Raw genomic sequence first — 21967 nt, forward strand, 5'->3', positions numbered from 1 at the left:
CCAGGTGCCCCAATAAATAAAAAAATCTTAAAAAAAAAAAAAAGAAAAAGAAAAAAGTAGGAATAAAAAGCATCTCTGAGGAATCGATACCTAATGAGTGTACACACAGCAAAGACATCTGTTCTCACTGTGGACATTACTCTGGAGGTCCTATAACCAGGACAATAAGTCAAGTAAAAAACTGAAAGGCATGCACATCAGAAACAATGAAGTGGAACACTTTTTTCACAGGCAGAAGTGATTACCTATGTAGAAAACCCCAAGAAATCTATAAAACAGGATATAAGTGAAATGTACATAAATCAGGTGTATTTCTATATGCCAGCAACAAAAAATCTGAAAGGAAAATAAACTGTTGTACAGTTCTTCTATCTTTGGAAAGTTATATAATATTATTTGAGTGTAGATGGACAAATGTTGTAAATCCTAGAAAAACTACTGAAAAATAAAACAGATAGGGGGGGCCTGGGTGGTTCAGTTGTTAAGCGTCTGCCTTCAGCTCGGGTCATGATCCCAGGGTCCCGGGATCGAGCCCCGCATCGGGCTCCCTGCTCCGCGGGAAGCCTGCTTCTCCCTCTCCCACTCCCCCTGCTTGTGTTCCTTCTCTCGCTGTCTCTCTCTCTGTCAAACAAATAAATAAATAATCTTTTAAAAATAAATAAATAAATAAATAAAACAGATAGGGCCTAATAAGCCATAGGGGACATAAAATAGAACTACGAAAAAATAATTAGTCCAAAAGATGGTAGAAAAAGAAAAAACAACAAGATATAAAGAATAGGTGGCATAAGCAGAAAACAATTACCAAGATGGTAGACTTAACTAATGGTTCTTAATTGGGGACAATTTTGTCCCCCACCCTGCCATGGGACATTTAATAATGTCTGAAGGTTGTTGCAAGTTGGCTGATACTATTGCCGTCTAGTAGGGAGAAAGCAGGGGTGCTGCTCCACATCCTACAACACATAGGACAGCACCACCTCACCAAAATGTCAACAGTGTCAGGTTGAGGAACTGTGACTTAAACCCAACCACGTTAATAATTACATTCAATATAAATGGCCTAAATTTGGTATAATAGAAGGTAGAGATTGTCAGGGTGCCTGGCTGGCTCAGTTGGTGGAGCACACAACTCTTGATCTTGGGGTCATGAGTTCAAGCCCCATACTGGGCGTAGAGCTGACTTTAAAAAAAAAAAAAAGGTAGACTGTCATACTGAATAAAAAAGTAAGACCTGACCTTATGCTATTTTCAAGAAATACACTTTGGATATAAAGGCACAGATAAACTAAAGGTAAGAATGGAAAAAGATAGATCATACAAACTCTGATTGTGATAAAATAGGAGAGGCTATATTAACACCAGACAAAGTAGAGGAGGAATATTACCAAAGATAAAAAGAGACATTTTATAGTGATAAAAGGATCTATTTAATAAGACAGAACAACCCTAAATGTATAGATACCTAATAATAGAGCTTTAAAAATGCACGAAACACTCTCTCTCTCTCTCTTAAAAAATAAGGGGGGGGCACCTGGTGGCTCAGTCAGTTAAGCATCTGGCTCTTGATTTTGGCTCAGGTCATGATCTCAGAATCGTGAGACTGAGCCCCGCGTCAGGCTCCGTCTGGGTGTGGAGCCTGCTTGGGATTCTCTCACTCCCTCTTCTTCTCTCTAAAAATAGTAATAATAATAATAATAATGACAATAAAAATTCATGAAACACAATAACCTGAATGTATTTAATACCACTGAACTACACATTTAAAAATGGAAAAATGGAAATTTTACATTCTGTATAATTTACCACAATTAAAAAAAAATACGTGAAGCAGAAATGGCCAGAACTGATGAGAAAGACAAATGCAAAATTTCTATCAGAGAATTCAACTCTCCTCTCATAGTGACCAACAGAAGTAGGCTACAGGAGTCCTGAGACTGGACTACACTGTTGCACTAGTTTGTGTCCACCAAAGAGGAGGATGCGATGGTGGAAGTAGGCATGTGAGGCCTTTGTTTGGGGAAACACCTGTGAGGGAAAGGGGGGAGACAGCTGGAAGAGGCAGAAGAACTGTCAGCTCACAAGGCAGGTCCACAACCCGAGATGGAGAGAGGGAAGGAAGGGCGGTTGCAAAGGCTAATCTCCAGCTGCAGTGCAGTTTAAGCAAGCTGCGGCCAAGCCGACAGGAACACCCCAAGCCAAAGTCACTTGTCAGAGGACCACCAGTTTCCTCTTTAGACTCCTTGGCAGGCAGTTTTCCCGTTATACACAAGACAAAACTGCATGGAGGGGAAGTGTTCTTTGTGAGTAAGCTCTTGGGAGCTGTGAAGTCTGACAAGGCTTTCTTTATGAGCTTCTTTTGATATGCCACAGCTTAACCTTTACTCGAAACTGCTAGCATATCAAATAGCTAATAGATATGAAATACTTAGAAATATTTAAAAAGACTCAAGTAAGATATGAATTCATTAAATTCCTAAGAACTGTTTCACTTTTATCCCTCTTTTACTAACAAAGAACCACAGTTTAAAGTTTAAATAATTATGTAACTGTTTAATGATCTAAAAGTTAAAAACACTGCTTTTCTGGAATAATTTCCTTTACTCCATTGGACAAACTGGAGTAGGAACATCCACTGGACTTGCAGGAAGTCCCTAGGGCCTGGGACTCTACCACTAGAGAAGATCTTAGAGAGAGACAGGGGCAGATTACCTATAAAGGAAACAATTAGCCAGTAGAAGTCTCAGCAGTCGAGACGAAGGTACAACACAGTTAAAGTGCTAAGACAAAAGAAGTATATGAAGTGAGGTAAGGATCAAGTTTCACTTTTCCCCAAATACTCATATCTAAATGTCCCACACCATTTACTAAAAAATTCTGTAATATCACCTTTGCAAAAACTCAAGTGTTTATGAGTTATGTATATGTGGATTTTCTGGTTTCACTATTCTGTTCCACTGACTTCCATATCTATTCTTGCGCTAATAACCACATTCGGCTTAATTACTGAAGGTTTATAAGTCTTGCTAACATGGTAGAGCAACTTCTCCCATTTTGTTCTTTTTCCACTAGTATCTTCACTCTTCTTGACTCATTAAATTGCAAATACAATTTTAAATTACCATTAGCCAATCAACTGAAGCAATCTGTGCTGAGACGTACACCAGTGAAACCCTATACTGTAATGCTACGGACATGCCAGAATTTAGATCATGGGATCCTAAGCGTTACTTCCATAGGGAGTGACAAGGGAAGCCATGAGGCAAATGCACTTTTGGCTGATGCGGTGAGACAAAAACTCTCATTTCTGCATCACTTTAAAAAATATACCAGGTAGGGGCGCCTGGGTGGCTCAGTCGTTAAGTGTCTGCCTTCAGCTCAGGTCATGATCCCGGAGTCCTGAGATCGAGCCCCGCGTTGGGCTCCCTGCTCAGTGGGGAGTCTGCTTCTCCCTCTCCTTCTCCACTCCCCCTGCTTGTGCTCTCTCTCTCTCTCGCTGTATCTCTCTCTGTCAAATAAATAAATGAAATCTTTAAAAATATGTATATATACCAGGTAAAAGTCAATGAAACTTTCAAACCATTCTGAAGCATGAGTTTTCCAACTAGAAAACACTGCAGACATGTTCCTGTGTTCAGGCCACTCCCTCTTTCCACCTGGAGTACTCTACCCCAGATGTTATCAGCATGGTGTGCTGCTCACTGTCTTCGAGTCTCCGTTCAGCTGTCACCTGCTCAGTGAGCCCTTCCCTGAACTTCCTATTTAAAACTGCAACCACTCCTGCTGGCACTCCTCACCCCCCCCTCTCTGGTTTGTTTTCCCCTCAGGCTTCTCCCTTCTAGTTAGTCTGTGTGTTGATGTCTCCTCCTCATCGTTCTGGCTCCCCATCAGACTCTAAGCTCCCGGAAGGCAGGGACCTCGCCTGCCATTTTCTGCACTGCCTCTCCAGGACCTAAAATGCGCCTAGTACATAGTAAGCACTGGAGAAAAACTGAATGAATTCACAGAGACAGCAAGTGTGGATAAGTTGCAGAAATAAGAACTAGCATTGCTGTAGTTAGTGCAAAGGTTCTGAGGGCAAATCCATGAAATTTCCACAACTCGTTGAATGCTAAGAAGAAAGATCATGTAATTATTTTCAAAGCAGAAAATGAGAAGCTCAGGTCAAGTTATCTTTCTGGTCTATTCTTATGTATGTCACATCATATATTTAACAAGTTTATAACATTTTTATACTTGCTACTAGCTCCTCACATTTCCTTTGCTTTTGGCATGAGCTAGAACTTTTGATGTCTCCATCTGCCCTCTCCCACTAACTTGTGTAGGAAAAAAGGTTTCCAAAAGCATTATTCTTGAAAACACATGACAGGCTGTATTTAGCATATATAAGATCTGCTTTCTTCTTTAGAAACATAACTTCATTTAAAAACATGATCTTTCATCCATGCCATACCTGGGTTTATTATAGGGTAAGCTAACTTTTATTTTTATTTACCTTCCCATAAAATCTTAGATATTCCCCTAAATAAAACTAGTTGATGCATCTCTCAGTTTTCACTTGGAAATTCCAGAGATCCTGATTCTGGTTTCTATTGTCTTCTAAATCCAGACTTTTGTGGAAGCCCTGCTTCTCACAGGAAGTGAGCCTAATGGTTAGGCAAGCAGCTATGTGGCCTGGAGCAGGAATCTTACCACTTCTTTATCTGAAACACATGGCAACTGTACCAAATTATTTTAAGACCCAGCCAGCTCTGAAGACAAAAATGACAAGAACAACTTAGTTAATCCATCTCTAGGATCATGTAGCTACTGACAGCCAAAGCTCAGAACAGATCTTTGTGTTGTTGTGTTTACACAAGTAATATAGGAAAACATTCTTGTTAACAAAAAAATTCTACAGTATTTAAAGAAAACAAAAAGATACTTCTTCAAACTCCCTCCCTTAGCTTATCCCATTCTCAGTCCCCACACAGAGTGAGAGTACCACATCAATGGATAGTCAGGGGTACTCCTCCAGATCTTTCCCTGTATGTTTTATATACAGATATTTAGCTTTCTTTTCATACCCTAATAATCTAACTCCAAATTCTGTGTTCTTTCCAAAACAGAATTTTTATTTTGTACTTCCTTTGTGATTTTCCACAATTATAGGTTTGTATTCTATACCAAATGGATGCTTGAAAAACACTTTTGATACTCAGGGCTGCTCAAATATGGATTTTGGTCCCAGTAAAGTACATTTTTTTCTGATCCCTCAGTAAGAGAAAACCAGCTAAAATATATATATGGGATTTTTCCTGGAGTCCCCTCTTCGTGTGCTGGTTCCGAGAATTTGTACTAGATTATCTCAAATTCTGGTCATCCCTGTAAAGGTTGTCCTAGCATATCACTTTCCTTCAAAGCTCACAGGGCTCGTCATATGATAAAGAGAAAGCTAATTCCAGGTAAAACTATAAAATAGGCAATTAGGTATAATTGTAGTTTCATTCTGGGGAACACTAAACTCTTGTTTCCTTAAGTTTTTTTGAGTGTGGAGGCTGAAATTAAAAAAAAGTTATATTTAAAAAAAAGGACAATAAACTGGTAATTAATGAGACACATGTATTTTATAAAAGAGAACTGGGTTGTAATGCAACCTAGCACCTTCCCCACATAGCCCACGAGGGTCCCAGAGCTGACCCTGCCCAGGAGCAGGTTCCAGCCTACAGCATCATGTGGGAGACCCTGTCCGCCTTTCTGGCCTTAAGTCACACTGCTCCATGTCCTGCTCTATATTCCAGTTCCATCCAAATATACTTTCTGGAACACACACACACACAAGCACCCCAACACTAAACCTTAATGCCAAAGATTACCTAATAGTGAATTAAAACCTAAGGGGCTGGGGTGTCTGGGTGGCTCCGTTGGTTAAATGTCTATCTTCGGCTCAGGTCATGATTTGGAGTCTTGGGATCAAGCCCCACGTCGGGCTCCACACTCAGAGGGGAGTCTGCTTCTCCCTCTCCCTCTGCCCCTCCCCCTGCTTGTGCTCTCTCTCTAATAAATAAAATCTTGGGGGAAAAAAAAAACCCTAAGGGGCTAGCAAAACTACTCTATAGTGTTAGAAGTCAGAAGAGTAGCTACCTGGGAGAGGAGTACTGATTGGGAGCCAATACAACGGAGTCTACTGGACTGTTGAAAACGTTCTATATCTCGATCTAGGTGATTACACAGGTATACCCATACACTAATTCATCAAGTTGTATATTTGAGATTTGTATACTTTATATAAATTGTACTTCAATTAAAAAGTGAGAAAACAAAGTAAAACAGAGAAAACCTGAAAAGTCTGCTCTAATTTGAATTTGTTGAGATGTGTTTTATGACCCAGAATATGGTCTCAATGAATGTTCCATGTTCACTTATAAAGAATGCATCCTCAGCTGCTGTTGAGTGGAACATTCTGTAAATGTCAATTAGACAGTGTCGGTTGATGACACCACTCAGCTCTTCTAAATCCTTGTTGAGTTTCTGTCAACTCCTTCTACCACTGAAAGAGGAGTGGAAGTCTCCAACTAGAATCATGGATTTCTCTATTTCTCCTTTCAGTTATGACAGTTTTTGTTTTGTATATTGTGGAGCTCTGTTGTTAAGGTGCATACACATTTAAGACTGCTGTGTCTTCTTGGCAAACTGGCCCTTTTACCATTACGTAATGGCTCTCTTTATCCCTGGTTATTTCTTTGCTCAAAATACTATGACATTAATAGAGCCACCCCGACTTTCTTTTAATTAGAATTTACATGATATCTCTTTTTCCATCCTTTTAATTTTTACCTACCTATATTGTTAAGTTTGAATTGAGTTTCTTATGGAAAAAATATAGTTTGTTCATTTTTTTCTCCATTCCAGTAATTTCTTTTAACTGATATTTACAGATCATTTCCATTTAATATAATTATTGCTGTGTTTTAATTAGGTCTTTCATTTTCCATTTGTTCCTTTTGTTTTTCCTTCTTCTGTTTCCCCTTTCTTGTTTTCCTGTGAGTTGTTTGAACATTTTTTAAAAATTCCATTTTGTTTATAGTAATTTTTACTATACCATGTTGCACAGGGTTTTTTAGTGGTTGCTCTAGGTATTACAATTTTATGTATTTAACTTTTCAAAATCTATTTATTAGACTCAACATTTTACCTCTTCAGGTAGAATGTAGAAAACTTATCACTATATAGTTCCCTTACTCTCCCCTCTTATATTACAGACAATGTTATAATTTTTGCTGTCAAATTATTTTAAAGAACTCAAGAGGAAATAGCCTATTCTATTTATCCAGATATTTACAATTACTCTTCCTTCATTACTAATGTTCCAAGTCTCCTTCTGGTATCATTTCCCTTTTGTCTACAGAACTTCCTGACACAATTATTTTGGAGCAGATCTCCTGGTAACAAATCCCCTTAGCTGAGAATATTTTTATTTCACCTCTTTCCTGATAGATATTTTCACTAGGTAAAGAATTCTAAATTGACAAGTCTTTCCTGTCAGTACTTTAAAAATGTTATACCGGGGCGCCTGGGTGGCTCAGTTGGTTAAGCGACTGCCTTCGGCTCAGGTCATGAGCCTGGAGTCCCAGGATCGAGTCCCGCATCGGGTTCCCTGCTCGGCAGGGAGTCTGCTTCTCCCTCTGACCCTCCTCCCTCTCATGCTCTCTGTCTCTCATTCTCTCTCTCTCTCAAATAAATAAATAAAATCTTAAAAAAAAAATGATTAAAAATGTTATACCACTGTCTTCTAGCCTCCATGCTTTCTGAGGAAAAATCTGCAGTCATTCAAATCATTGTTCCCTACAAGTAATGTGTCATTTTTCTGTGGCTACTTTTAATATTTTCCCTTGTTTTTAACAATTTAATTATGATGTATCTGGGTAGGGCTTTCTTTGGTTTATCCTGTTATGGGTTTGCTGACAGATTTATAAGTCTTCCTTGTTAACTGTTTGAAGTATTTGAGAAATTTCAGATATATTAATTCATAACTGTATTTTCAAAGATTAACTATGAAATGGTCTTAAATGTTTGGAGAATTTAATTAGTCAAATCCATGAGCTATTAACCAAAGAAAAGAAATGGCCATAGTTTTTATACAAGAATATTTTTTTTTTTTTTTTTTTTTTTTAAGATTTTATTTATTTATTTGACAGAGAGAGACACAGTGAGAGCAGGATCACAAGCAGGGGGAGAGGGAGAAACAGGCTTCCCGCGGAGCAGGGAGCCCGATGCGGGGCTCGATCCCAGGACCCCGGGATCATGACCTGAGCCGAAGGCAGACGCTCAACGACTGAGCCACCCAGGCGCCCCTTATACAAGAATATTAACATAAACTCTAGAGCCAAACTGCCCAAGTTCAGACAATGGTGCTACCACTTACTGAATGCCTGACCTCGGTAAGTTACTTAATTCTCTATGCTTCAGTTGTCTCCCTGGTAAAATGAGGATGATAAAATAGTATCTGGGTCATAGAGTTTTTGCAAGGATGAAATGAGTTAATATATGTAAAGGTTTAGAATAATCCCTGGCATATAGTAAGTGCTATATGCATGCTAGCCATTTTTGTTATTTGAAATTGAGTATAAAGGCTTAAGAAAAACTCTTTTTAAGAGAGAGAGCGTGCATGTGCATCCGCGTGAGTAGGACGAAGGGGCAGAGGAGGGAGAGAGAGAATCTTAAGCAGTCTCCATGCCCTGCATGGAGCCCTATGTGGGGACTCGATCTCACGACCCTGGGATCATGACCTGAGCCGAAGTCAGGAGTCAGACACTTAACTGACTGAGCCACCCAGGTGCACCAAGAAAAACTAACTTTTTAAATTAAAACTTTAATAAGTTGAATATTTATTAAAATACAAATGTTTGTAAGCATTTGACTTAAACACAAAAGCCTTGTCTTAGTCTGTAAAAGCCTACTAACCGCAGACAGAGTAGAGCCCCACAAGGCCATGAGGGAGGAGCCACAGTTCTGCCACCTTTGTGTTTCTCACAAAAGCCACGTACTCAATAAACCACAGATATTGACTAAGTGGGTGAACTCGATGATGGTCCATCAATATTTGGTGCCTACCAGTATCTACAATGCAGACATGCCATGCCTAAAGTCAACCAACAGAGAACAGAGGTTAGTTGGGATCCCAATGGCAGTGTTCTACAGAAGTGATCTAATTTAAGATGCACCTGTTCTAGTAGTTAACCAATTATTGATACTAATCCTTCTTTTATAATAATTTCAGCAGAAAAACTAGAGATTATTTAACTGAGTCAGTCAAGGTACTTTGAAAAACAAAATATATAGAAGAAAATACCTACTTCCAAAGTTTTCTATTACATGTTAAACACGAAAATGTTCTCCAAAGTGATGGTAGGGGCACCTGGGTGGCTCAGTCGTTAAGTGTCTGCCTTCAGCTCAGGTCATGATCCCAGGGTCCTGGGATCGAGTCCTACATCGGGCTCCCTGCTCAGCAGGAAGCCTGTTTCTCCCTCTCCCATTCCCCCTGCTTGTGTTCCCTCTCTTGCTGAGTCTCTCTGTGTCAAATAAATAAATAAAATCTTTTAAAAAAAAAAGTAAATATCGGGCGCCTGGGTGGCTCAGTCATTAAGCGTCTGCCTTCGGCTCAGGTCATGATCCCAGGGTCCTGGGATCAAGTCCCGCATCGGGCTCTCTGCTCGGCGGGAAGCCTGCTTCTCCCTCTCCCACTCCCCCTGCTTGTGTTCCTGCTCTCGCTATCTCTCTGTTAAATAAATAAATAAAATCTTTAAAAAAAATAAAAATAAAAGTAAATATAAACAAAAAAATAAATAAAGTGATGGTAGATTTTTGGAGGCAGGGAAAAAAAGTTAAAAAAAAATGTTTTTAGTTACATTCCACTTCAATTAAAGATGGTTTCAAGTATTGTTTGGGTGAGATACTAAGGCCAAATCAGAAGTAAATTATCCCATGCTAGAACACACAAGCATGTTAAATGTTAGCCATGATGCCTGCATGCTAAGGAATAAAGAAAAGCAAGACTCACCTCAAAGTTGTACTTTTTCATCTGGTTGAAGTGTCTGCAGTACAGATAGAGCATGCCGATGCTGCTGCCCACTGCAATGTAGTCCCCATTGGTATCGAGAGCTGTGAGGTAGACCACAATAGAGCGGAAACCCTTCTGGACCTTTGTGGGAATGGCATTGAGGAGATAGTACAAGGGGCAGAACTCTCTGAACGTAATAGGTTCTGATACTGATGCCATGGCCAAGGTTTTCACAGATGATCTTCAGGCAGGAAAAGGAATGTGTACTTGGCATCTGGGGAAACCTGGGGGCTAAAGAACAAGGCATTATAATTCTTTCAACGTCTAGTCATGCCAAAGAGAAGTCATGTTTAACAGCGGGATCAAGGAACTTGCAAGTGGGTAAAAATTATAGGTGGACCTTAACTGAATGGAGAAAGTAAACCGGTTTCATTAAGATCACTTTTGAGCATTTTAATTCAACAGGCACCTCAATACATACCGGCTCCTGTAATTTACATTGTGCTAAATACTATGGAGGAATGGAAAGAAAATTAAAAACAGTTCTTATTCTCAAGTAGTTTATGATCTAGCCAGGCAGGAAAAGAAACAGTGAAGACACACAAAACCACATGTGATTAGTGCTAATCTGTGGGTCTTGACGAGAAGAGGGAGAGAGCAACGTGGAAAAGGCTTCACTGGAAACATCCTGAACTATGAAGCCCACCAGGAAGGATGGAACATGGAGAAGAGAAACAGGAAAGACACTGTACCAGGAGAACAATGAACCAATCCTGATGGAGAAATACATTCACTGTGTTGAGACAGCAGAGAAACATGTCCCCTAGCTGGATGTGTACAGCCCAGGGCCTCAGTCACACAACTGTGCCACAGTGAGACCAATACCTCTTGGCACTCTGATATCAAAGTTTCCCTCAACAAAGATACTCAGTCCTCACACAGCACGTTGTAATTTATGATGTGCTCAGTCACTCGTTTAATCCTTACCCTACTTGTAAGATCAGTGGTGTCATCCCCAACTTTGAGAGGAAGGTACTAAGGACCCAAGGGTCACAAGACTTGAATCTAAGTCTTCTCCCTCCAAGTCCTGGGCCTTTCCAATCCCACAGTCACTGTTCCGACAGACAAGCAGCAGCTACAGGTGGGTACCCTGTTCCTGATTAGAGCTGGCGGGGTATTTCACTCCTTCAGTTCCATGGAGACTTTTAAGCCCCTCTAGTAAAAACTTGTTGAGATGCCGGATTTATGGTCTGTTGGAACTGTGGGTTTTCTATTTCTATAGAGTTGACCGACCAACTTCTAAGTTCTCTTCTAATGAAACTCCCACCCAATTCATTCTCACCCAGGGGCTCTTGCATTGGCTGTTCCTTCTACCTGGAATGCTCTTTCTCTAGATGTCACTCAGATTTTGCTTCTTCTTGGCATGTAGGTCTCTGCTAAAATGTCCCCTTCTCCACAAGGTCCCACCTGCCCACCCCCTAAAGTGGGCCTCCTACCACCACAACTGAGTACTCTCTATTCCCCTCTCCCTGCTTTACTTTCTCACATATCCTTTTTCTTTGCTGTTGACTGGCCATCTCTGCCTGACTCCCTCTACCATCACTGGTCTGTAAGGCCCACAGGAACAGGACCCACATCTGCTTCACTCACCCCTGTAGCCCCCAGCACCTAGAAAAAGATCAGGCATAACAGAGGCACTCAGTAAGTATTTACTGAATGCTGAATGAGTTATATAAAAGGAAAATTTTCAAGGAAGGAACGAGTGACAAGAATGGAAGACTAGCAAAATATCATCTTTTCTCCAATATGGCCCCAATTCAATGCTAGAATAATAATCCCCTGGATCTATATGGCATATCCAGTGTTCTAAGCATTTTCAGACTCCTGTTTTGTCTGATAATCACAATAGTCAATATAGTGAAGTAAGCAGGGTAATTTATCCTAAAGGTAATAATAAGAATCCTATCACTCTGTGATGGTTAAGAAAACTCTTGTAGCAGAGGCTGAAGCTCTGGGAGGTTCAGAACTTTGCCCAAGCTCCCATAGCTTTAAATGCCTAGTGCAGGGGCGCCTGGGTGGCTCAGTCGTTAAGCGTCTGCCTTCAGCTCAGGTCATGATCCCAGGGTCCTGGGATCGAGCCCCGCATCGGGCTCCCTGCTCCGCGGGAAGCCTGCTTCTCCCTCTCCCACTCCCCCTGCTTATGTTCCCTCTCTCGCAGTGTCTCTCTCTGTCAAATAAATAAATAAAATCTTCAAAATCAATCAATCAATGCTTAGTGCAACAGGTATCTGGCTGGTGAATGCTGGTTCTGTGCATACGGCAGCACAGCCCATAAACTTACAACTTTTTAAGAGCAACACCAATCTTTGGTTTATGCAAGTACTCCAGAAAGGTGGGCAAGGCTCGCATGATGCAGAAATCACATGAAAATGAAATGGCTCTTAGGCAAACTCAAGGGAGAACAGTTGCTAACAGACACGGTGGGAAAGGAGGTAGGTCACTTAAGGACACAGGATGCTAACACGGGAACAGCGACAGCAGCAGCAGTGATGGTAATAGCTAACGACGTCACGTCACAGAAACTATCCTGAGCACACTAACTCGTGAAATCCTCACAAAAAATCCCAGGAGGTCAGGACAACTCTTATCTCCATTTTACAGATGAGGAAAATTACTCCCATTTCAACAATCTTCTCTCCAGCTTCAAGTACAAGGGCAGCATAGGAACAGGAAAGGCTTTGTTTCCTCAATGAGTCTGTGCATGCAAACACATTGATACGTCATAATTTACATAATGTTTTTAAAATGAAATGTTTTATAACAGTCATAAATGTTTACTGTCAAAAAAATGTTTACTGTCAAAAAATTGGAATATGGAAAATTACAAAGAACTAAATAAATACTACTTGTAATCCCCTTGTACAGAGATATGCTGTATGTACAGACAGCCACAGACACGTGTGCAAACGCACACTTGACAGATCACAAGCATTTGCCAAGTCATTAAATATTCCCCTAGAACAGGATTTTTTTTTTTTTCATGACTAAGGTGTTTCCTTTTTTTTTTTTTATTTGACAGAGAGAGACACAGCGAAAGAGGGAACACAAGCAGGGGGAGAGGGAGAAGCAGACTCCCAGCTGAGCAGGAAGCCCGATGTGGGGCTCGATCCCAGGACCCTGGGATCATGACCTGAGCCGAAGGCAGACGCTTAACGACTGAGCCACCCAGGCGCCCCTCCTAGAACATGATTTTTAAAGACTCTATAAAAAAAACTGCAGAGGACACACTGTATACATAAACCAAAATTTTCCCAACCAAAATGTTTAACTTTCTGCTTTAGCGGACAAGATCTCCTAGGAAGCAAGTGGAAATACTAAGCACTTCACAAATGTCAGCTGGTACTATTTTCCTCCTTTAAAAGGCATTTTCCGCAAAGTAGCTTTGTCAAATTATGACATTTATATTTTAAAAATTAATTCACTTGATATTATTCACTGACAGCCCCATAATCTCCATGCAAGAGGGGATTTGAGATTGCAGTCTGGTTAGAAGAGGGCCAGAGGATTTACCCTGAAACTCATTTGCAGAGCAGGCACACTATTCTAACTTGGATTACATGTTTATTTGTGGTGGCTTAGTAGGTATTAATGGATAATATACAAGGTCAGAGTCCCTGCAATCATCTCTTTGGCACAATCAATGATAATACTATCAACTTCAAAAATGTATAAGGATCCCTCCCTCACTTACCAGGTCCCAGCAAGGATTAAAAATCATCATAATTCTGTGGCAGATAATGGGCAGTATAATCAAATTTTGAATCAAATTTTCGAGCTAAAGTCCTAGCCTTCATCCCTCACTTCTCCTTCTCCCTCTCCTTCACCTCTACAACAACCCCTCACCTCATTCCATTCGCTCTATCTCCTAACCTACCTCACACCTGGCCCCTTCTCACCATCTCTGTGGCCATGCCCAAGATGAAGCCATCACACATTTCACATCATCTAATGACTGCTCTCCTGCTTCCACACCTTACCTCTAGAACCTGTGCTCATACATAGCAGTCAGAATGAACTCTGTGACTTCATCAAAATTAATTCTGTGCTCCAAAAAACACCACCAAGACACTGAAAAGACAACTCACAGAATTGGGAAAAGTATCTGTTAATCACATATCTGGTAAAACATTTGTACCCAGAATATATAAAGAACTCTTAAATAAACATAATAAATAATAGATAATAATTTAATACACAATAATAAAAATACAACAATATTGTATTATTATATATAACAATAAAAATTAAAATATCAATTTTATTGTTATAAATAAAATTTATAATAAAATATACATTAGTATATACAATAAATATAATAAATAAATAATAATAAATAAATTTATTATTTATTATATAATAAAAAACAATTCTTAAATGGGCAAAAGATTGGAATAGACATTTCTCCAGAGAAAACATAAAAATAGCCAATAAGCACAGTAAAGATGCTCACTGTCATTAATCATCAGGGAAATGCAAAATAAAACCACAATGAGTTATCACTTTAAATACTAAGATGGCTACAATAATAATAATAATAATAATAATAATAATAAGACATATAGGTATTAGCAAGAATTTAAGAAACTGAAATCCTCATACACTGCTGGTAGAAAATAAAATGATGATACAGCCACTATGAAAAAGTCTAGCAATTAAACACAGAGTTACCAAATAACCCAGCAATACATACATAATAACATAGGTAGACATATGTCTACACAAAAATATTATGAAGGTAATAATATTAAAGGTAAAAATTAAAAACAACACCAATTGTCCATCAAAACAAAATGACAATATATCCATACAATGGAATATTAATCAATAAAAAGGAATGAAGTTCTGACACATGCTACAACATGATGAACCTTGAAAACATGATGCTAAGTGAAATAAGACAGACACACAAAATCACATATTGATTCCATTTATATGAAATGCCCAGAATAAGCAAACCTATACAAACAGAAAGTAAATCAGTGACTGCCTAGGGGTAGAAGACGGGAGTGGGGGTGGGAATGACTGCTAAATGGTATGGGGTTTCTTTTGAGATTGACAAAGTTCTAAAATTGATTGTAGTGATGGTTACATCTCTCTGTGATATACTAAAAACCACTGAATTGTACACTTTAAATGAGTAAATTATATGGTATGTAAACTATATCTCAAACTACTATAAAAAGAAGAAGAAACAGCTGTTCAACATCCTAAAAACTTCCATAAACTAGGAATAAAGGGTAATTTCCTCAAGCTGACAAGGAATATCTACAAAAAACAACAGCTACCATCATACTTAATGGTGAGACATTCAAATCTTCCCCACGAAGATCAGGTACAAGAGAAGGACCTCCTCATGTCACCCCTCCTTTTCAACATCATACTGGAAATTCTAGCTAATGCAATAAGACAAGAAAAAGAAATAAAAAGTATACAGTTTAGGGAGAAAGAAACAAAACTGTCTTTGTTTGCAGATGACATGATCATCTACGTAGAAAGTCTTAAAGAATCAACAAAAAACTCCTGACACTAATAAGCAATTATGGCAAGGTTACAATACAACTTAACATACAAAAGCCAACTGCTTCCCTATATATCAGCTACGAACAAGTGGAATTTGAAATTAAAAACACAATTCCATTTACATTAGCACTCCCCAAATTGAAATACTTATATATAAATCTAACATAATATGTATAAGATCAATATGAGGAAAACTACAAAACTCCCATGAACAAAATCAGAGAACTAAATAAATGGAAAGATATCCCATGTTCATGGACAGGAAGATTCAATATTGTCCAGATGTCAATTCTTCCCAACTTGCCCTATAGATTCGATGCAATCCCAATCAAAATCCCAGGCAAATTATTTTGTGGATATCAATAAAACTATTTTCAAGTGTATATAGAGAGGCAAAGAACCAGAATAGCCAACACAATATTGAAGAAGAACAAAGTTAGAGGACTGATACTACCCGACTGCCAAACATACTGTAAAGCTACAGTAATCAAGACAGTGTGGTATTGGCAAAAGAACAAATACACCAACAGAACAAAAGAGAGAACCCAGAAATAGCCTTACACAAATATAGTTAACTGATCCTCAACAAAGGAGCAAAGGCAATAAATGGAGCAGAGACAGTCTTTTCAACAAATGGTGCTGGAACAACTGGACATCCACATGCAAAAAAAAAAAAAAAAAAGAATCTGGACACAGACCTTACACTCCTTCACAAAAATTAACTCAAAACGGATCACAGGCTTAAATGTAAAACATAAAACTATGAAACTCCTACAAGAAAATACAGGAGAGGGGTGCGGGGTGGCTCAGTCGGTTAAGTGTCTGCCTTTGGTCGTGATCCTGGGGTCCTGGGATTGAGCCCCGTGTCAGGCTCCCTGCTCAGTCTTTCCCTCTGCTGCTCCCCCTGCTTGTGATCTCTTGCTCGCTCGCTCGCTCTCTTGCTCTCTCCCAAATAAATAAATAAAATCTTTTAAAAAGTACACAAGAGAAAACATGGATGACTTTGAGTATGGTGATGACATTTTAGATACAACACCAAAGGCATGATCCATGAAAGAAATAATTGATAAGCTAGACTTCATTAAAACTAAAAAGCTCTGCAAAAGACAATCCCAGGGGGAATGAGAAGACAAGCCAGATTGAGAGAAAATATTTGCAAAAGACACATCTGACAAAGGGCTGTTACCCAAAATATACAAAGAACTCTTAAAACTCAACAATAAGAAACAACCCAATTAAAAAATGGGCCAAAGACCTAACAAACACCTCATCAGAAAAGATATACAGATGGCAAATAAACATATGAAAAGGTGTTCTACATCATATGTCATCAGGGAAATGAAAATTAAAATAAGATACATGCCTATCAGAATGGCCAAAATCCCGAACACTGACCACACCAAATGCTAGTGAGGATGTGGTGCAACAGGGACTCTCATTCATTGCTGGTGGGAATGTGAAATGGTACAGTTACTTTGGAAGACAATTTGGGTTTTTTTGTTTCGTTTTGTTTTGTTTTACAAAACTAAACAATCTGGGGCGCCTAGCTGACACAGTCTGTAGAGCATGCAACTCTTGATCTTGGGGTCATGAGTTCGAGTCCCATACTGGGCACAGAACCTACTTAAAAAAAACAAACAAACTAAACTAAACATAATCTTATTATATCATCCAGCAATTACATTCCTTGGTATTTATCCAAAGAAGATGCAAACTTATGTTCACATACAAACCTTCACCCAGATATTTATACCAGTTTTATTCACAACTGTCAGAACTTGTAAGCAACTAAGACGTCCTTTAGTAGGTGAATGTATAAATAAACTGTGGTACATTCAGTCGATGGAATATTATTCAGCATTAAAAAGACATGGGCTATTAAGCCATGAGAAGAGAGAGAGAAACCTTAAATGCATATTACTAAGTGAAAGAAGCCAATCTGAAAAGGCTACAACCTGTATTATTCCAACTATGTAACATTCTGGAAAAGGCAAAACTATGGAGACAGTAGATCAATGGCTGTCAGGAGTTGCGGGGGGAGGGGAAGGGATGAATAAACTGAATAAACAAAAGCACAGACTTTCAGGGCAGTTAAAATACTGATACCATAATGACAGACACATGTCGTTATACATTTGTCCAAACCCACAGGATGTGCAGGACCAAAAGTGAGCCCTAAAGTAAATGATGGACTCTGGTTGATTACGATGTGTCAGTGTAGGTTCATCAATTGTAACAAATGTTTTAATGTTGATACTGGGGGAGGCCCTGCATATGTAGGGGCAGGGGTATATGAGAAATCTGTACTTTCTCTTCAACTTGGCTGTGAACCTCAAACTGCTCTGAAAAAAATAAAGTCTTTTTTTTTTTTTTTAAATAAGAGTTCTTTGAAAGAGAAATGGGTGGGTCTCATACTACCCATCCTATTCAAAATTCTTCAGGGGTTCCCCACTGCTCCCAGAAAAACCCAATTCCTTTCAGTGGCCTACATAAGGCTCTGTGTGGCCAGCCTTCCTGGCTCCCCCTCTCACATCCCTGTCCCTCCCCACCTGTCCACCAAGCTCCTGCTGCACCAAAGCACTCTTTCCCTACTCAGGCCTCTAGTCCCTCTACTCCAGTGATCTTTCATCTCACTCACAAACCTGGCCTCACAAAGGGCCTCCCTGAGCTGACAGCTTGCAGTCCCTCGGCCCCTCCTCCCTGTCATGTCACCTGGTGTACATCCTTCATATTCTCATCACAAACTTTAGTCCTTTTATTTGCTAAGCAGTTTGATCATCACTCATGAAAATATAAGCAACAAATGTAAACCCTAGTACCCTAACAATATCTTTGGCACAGAGTAGATATTCAGTAAAGATTTGTTGAAAGAATAATGAAATGTTAACTTCAGGTCTTACTGCAGAGAATATTCTCAATCCAGTCTTTAAAATCAATAATGCTTCCTTGGTCACAAATATTTCCATTAAAAAGACAAAACACCACTCTGCAATATTCTTCTTCTAGTCAGGATGCTTCTCCCCCAGTGGTTTCTACCATCAACCCCCTATACCTGCAAGGGGGTCAGCTGATCTTCATGCTGACTGACAGCACCCTAATGCCATCTTGGTGGGCAGTTTTTCAAAATTGGAACAAGGACATCACTACATAGTCTAAGTCATTCACTTAGTACTACAGGAACCATGAGTTGCCAGAGCACTCTTCAACTCAAATGGTTTAAGGATTGTCTCCAAAATCTCTAGGAAGACAATTAGTATCCTGGTTATACAATCTATTTTTAAAGTCTGGCTACAACACCTATCATTCTTTTTTTTTTTTTTTTAAAGATGTTATTTATTTATTTGACACAGAGAGAGAAAGAGAGAGAGCACAAGGAAGGGGAGCAGCAAGCAGAGGGAGAAGCAGGCCTCCCGCCGAGCAAGGAGCCTGATGCGGGGCTCAATCCCAGGACCCTAGGATCATGACCCAAGCCGAAGGCAGGCGCTTAACTTACTGAGCTACCCAGGTGTCCCACATCTATCATTCTTTTAAGTGTTAAAATCTCGCGGCTGAGCAAAATGAGACTGAAGAAGTCATTTATCTTCCAGATGAAATTCTGTCAATTCCCTGCTGCCATACCTGTTGGCTGGCTAGCCAGATGAAAGCATGGAAGGAGAACATTTTTTAAAAAATGGTCTGGGGGCACCTGGGTGGCAGTCAGTTAATCATCCGACCCTTGATTGCGGCTCGGGTCATGATCTTGGGGTGGTGAGATTGAGCCCCGTGTTGGGCTCTGGGCTCAGCGTGGAGTCTACTTGAGACTCTCTCTCCTTTGCCCCTCCCCTGCACTCTCCCTCTCCCTCAAATAAATAAATAAATCTTTAGAAAAACAAATGGTCTGTATCTAGCTTGATGCCAGGCCACTCTTCCTTCCACACTCCTGCCGAAATGGGCTTCCTGCCACAGTCCCTGAACATGCTATGACCTGTATGTCTTTGCAAAGACCCCCTCCCCCCCCACACACACACTGTAAGAACTAGTTCTCCCCTGGGAAACTTTGGCAGACTCCCTCTGACACTTAGTTGGTCTTTCTCTGCTTTCAGAGAACATTCAGCACCTCATTATCACACAGCAGCCTATCATTTGTTTTTTAGCTTCTCTAATGGACTCTTTGTAGTCTTCACCCATATCCTTCTAGTCTATATTTCTTGTGGTGCTTCCAAAGACCAACAGTGTATGGTACAATCAGCACTCAGCAACTATTTGTTAAATTAAGCTCTCAAAACACTATGCCAGGATTCCCCAAGGATGACAACCCAAAATATAAGCCACTCTACCTCAGTTACATCCACCATTATGCAAAAATTCACTGGTCTAAGCCCAGGCCCAAATAATATATTCATTTAAACTGCACACTTTGAACAATTGCTCACTTCTACCTCAGCAGTTTGCAGACTACTCCCTCCTTATTCTACCAAGCTCCTTGTGCTTTGCTGTATCTAGAAATCTCTCCATGCTTGACCCCAAAGCTTGTATTCATTATATGTATAACTGTTACCTGATCTTTCCAAGTTCAATCAACTGCTCTTCCTGATGCTGTTTCCCTCCTTTTTTCCCCAAGTTCCAGTAGCCATTTTGTCCAAACTATACAGAAGCCACATATATATATCTATATATATATATATACACACACACACATATATAATAGCCTTCCTCAATCTTCTAAGTGTTACCTTTCTAGGAGAAAACTGGAAAACAAATCCGGTAGAAGTCAATCTTCTATTGAAAAAGACAATGTGTCTACAAAATAACTTAAACCTAAGAAAGCTACTTGCTAGTCACCCCTTCAGAAGGACTATCCTTATCCCATCTTCCCCACCACAGTCTCAACGCCAGTCCTGAAAACTCAGGTAGAACATCCCCTATACCTGCACAGGCTGGTTCTCCGATTAGAAAGCTCCCTGAGGGCAGGGACTGGGACCACAGCATCCCTAGAACCCGGTATGTGGCTGACATACAAGAGACTCCAAATAATCCCTGGTGAATGAACGAACATGGGATGTATCAAAAAACCCTTAAGGTCAGAGGCTTATCAAGGTGCACTTTGCTAGTGTGAGAGAGTACAAAAAGCCTTGAAGCTCAGAAGACCAGGAGACAATGGCGACTACAAGATACATGGCTTTACTCCCAGATTCTGCCCATGCTGGGTTTACAAGAAGGGAGTCAACCCCAAGTGCAACTCCTCACTCCAGCAGATAAAGTAAGTGTGCGCCCAGGCTGGGACCCCACATTCTGCCAACAGATGGAAAGGAAGGAACAGAACAGAGTAAGATTCTTGAGTCTCAGCGAGAAAGTGAGGAAGAACAAAGAGCGGGGAAGAGAAGTGGAAGTAGGGCATGTGGGTGACTGCAATAGGGGCTACTCCTCACTGAAACCTATCAGGTGCCAGTCGCCGTGCTCAGCACTTTACAGCACTGACCCATTTGATCCTCCCACCAACACAGAGGCAGAAACCATTATCATCTCCTTGTACCGATGATGAAACCGCAGCGCAGCGAGGTGGTACCACTCGCCGCGAGCACACAGCTAGGAAGGGGCAAGCGCTGTGACCCGAATCCGGGTCTGACTCCAGGGTACTCCGCTGGTACCTATTCTGCGTCCCAGGCCCTAACGCAGCACTGAGGGAGGAGTCCTTCACTTATCCATTTAACGAACACCTCCTGAGCACCTACTGGGTACGTGCCAAGGTCTGTGCCAGCAGCGGGTGCGCGGAGGAAGGGACCGGACTGGCAGGGTCGGGGGACGCAACGCAAAGTCAAGCATGAGACGCCGGCGCTTGGAGCCGCGGGGGCCGAGGGCCGAGGGAGGAGAGCAGAGGGATGAGGGCCGAGGGTGCGGCGGAGGGGAGGGAGCGCGCGCAGTGGGAGGAGCGAGGGCCGGGGGATGGCGTCGCGGGCCCGCGGGGCCGAGGACGCGTGGGCGACCACCGCCGCCCTCGGCCGCCCGCGGGCTTCTGCCAGGCACCTCAGGGCTCTGGCATTCGGGCTCGGCCAGCCGGCGCGGGCGACGCGGGGGCTGGGAACGGGGGCGAGACGGGCGGTGCGACCCTGAGGCGCCGAGGTCAGGGAAGGGCGGCCCGGGGGAGATGTGAGCGGCGGCAGGGAGGCCGGGAAAGGGGCGCGGGCCGGACGGCGGGGGCAGCGGGGCCGACGGCGGCGCCGCCGGACTCACCTCCCGCGGCGGCCCCTCCGGACTCGTCGGCCCGGCCTGGCCGGAGGAGGCGGGGACGGACTCCGGGCCGCGGGGGCTGCCGGGAGCCCGTTTCCCGGGCAACCGGGCCGACACCGCTGAGCGACGGCCGGGGGCTAG

The 21967-nt window shown here is 41.3% G+C and overlaps 1 protein-coding gene across 5 annotated transcripts in view; it reads right to left on the reverse strand.

The window, feature by feature from the left end:
- The window catches only part of TECPR2 (tectonin beta-propeller repeat containing 2), a 102882-nt gene extending 80917 nt beyond the window's left edge, over positions 1-21965 (reverse strand). For 2 of the 5 annotated variants that reach the window (XM_081829874.1, XM_081829878.1), the window contains exons 1-2: positions 21830-21965; positions 10040-10330 (exon numbers count right to left, since the gene is read on the reverse strand). In XM_081829874.1, coding sequence (XP_081686000.1) covers positions 10040-10258 — 219 coding nt within the window. In that variant the 5' untranslated portion in view covers positions 10259-10330; positions 21830-21965. Of the gene's footprint in view, positions 1-1534; positions 1674-10039; positions 10331-14076; positions 14168-21246; positions 21393-21829 lie in introns of those variants that run through there. The other 3 variants (XM_081829875.1, XM_081829876.1, XM_081829879.1) reach the window with 3 other exon arrangements.
- Between the last annotated feature and the right edge of the window lie 2 nt (positions 21966-21967).

The sequence above is a fragment of the Leptonychotes weddellii genome, chromosome 9, assembly GCF_054177405.1.
Source record: "Leptonychotes weddellii isolate Sample4059 chromosome 9, ASM5417740v2, whole genome shotgun sequence".
NCBI lineage: Eukaryota > Metazoa > Chordata > Mammalia > Carnivora > Phocidae > Leptonychotes > Leptonychotes weddellii.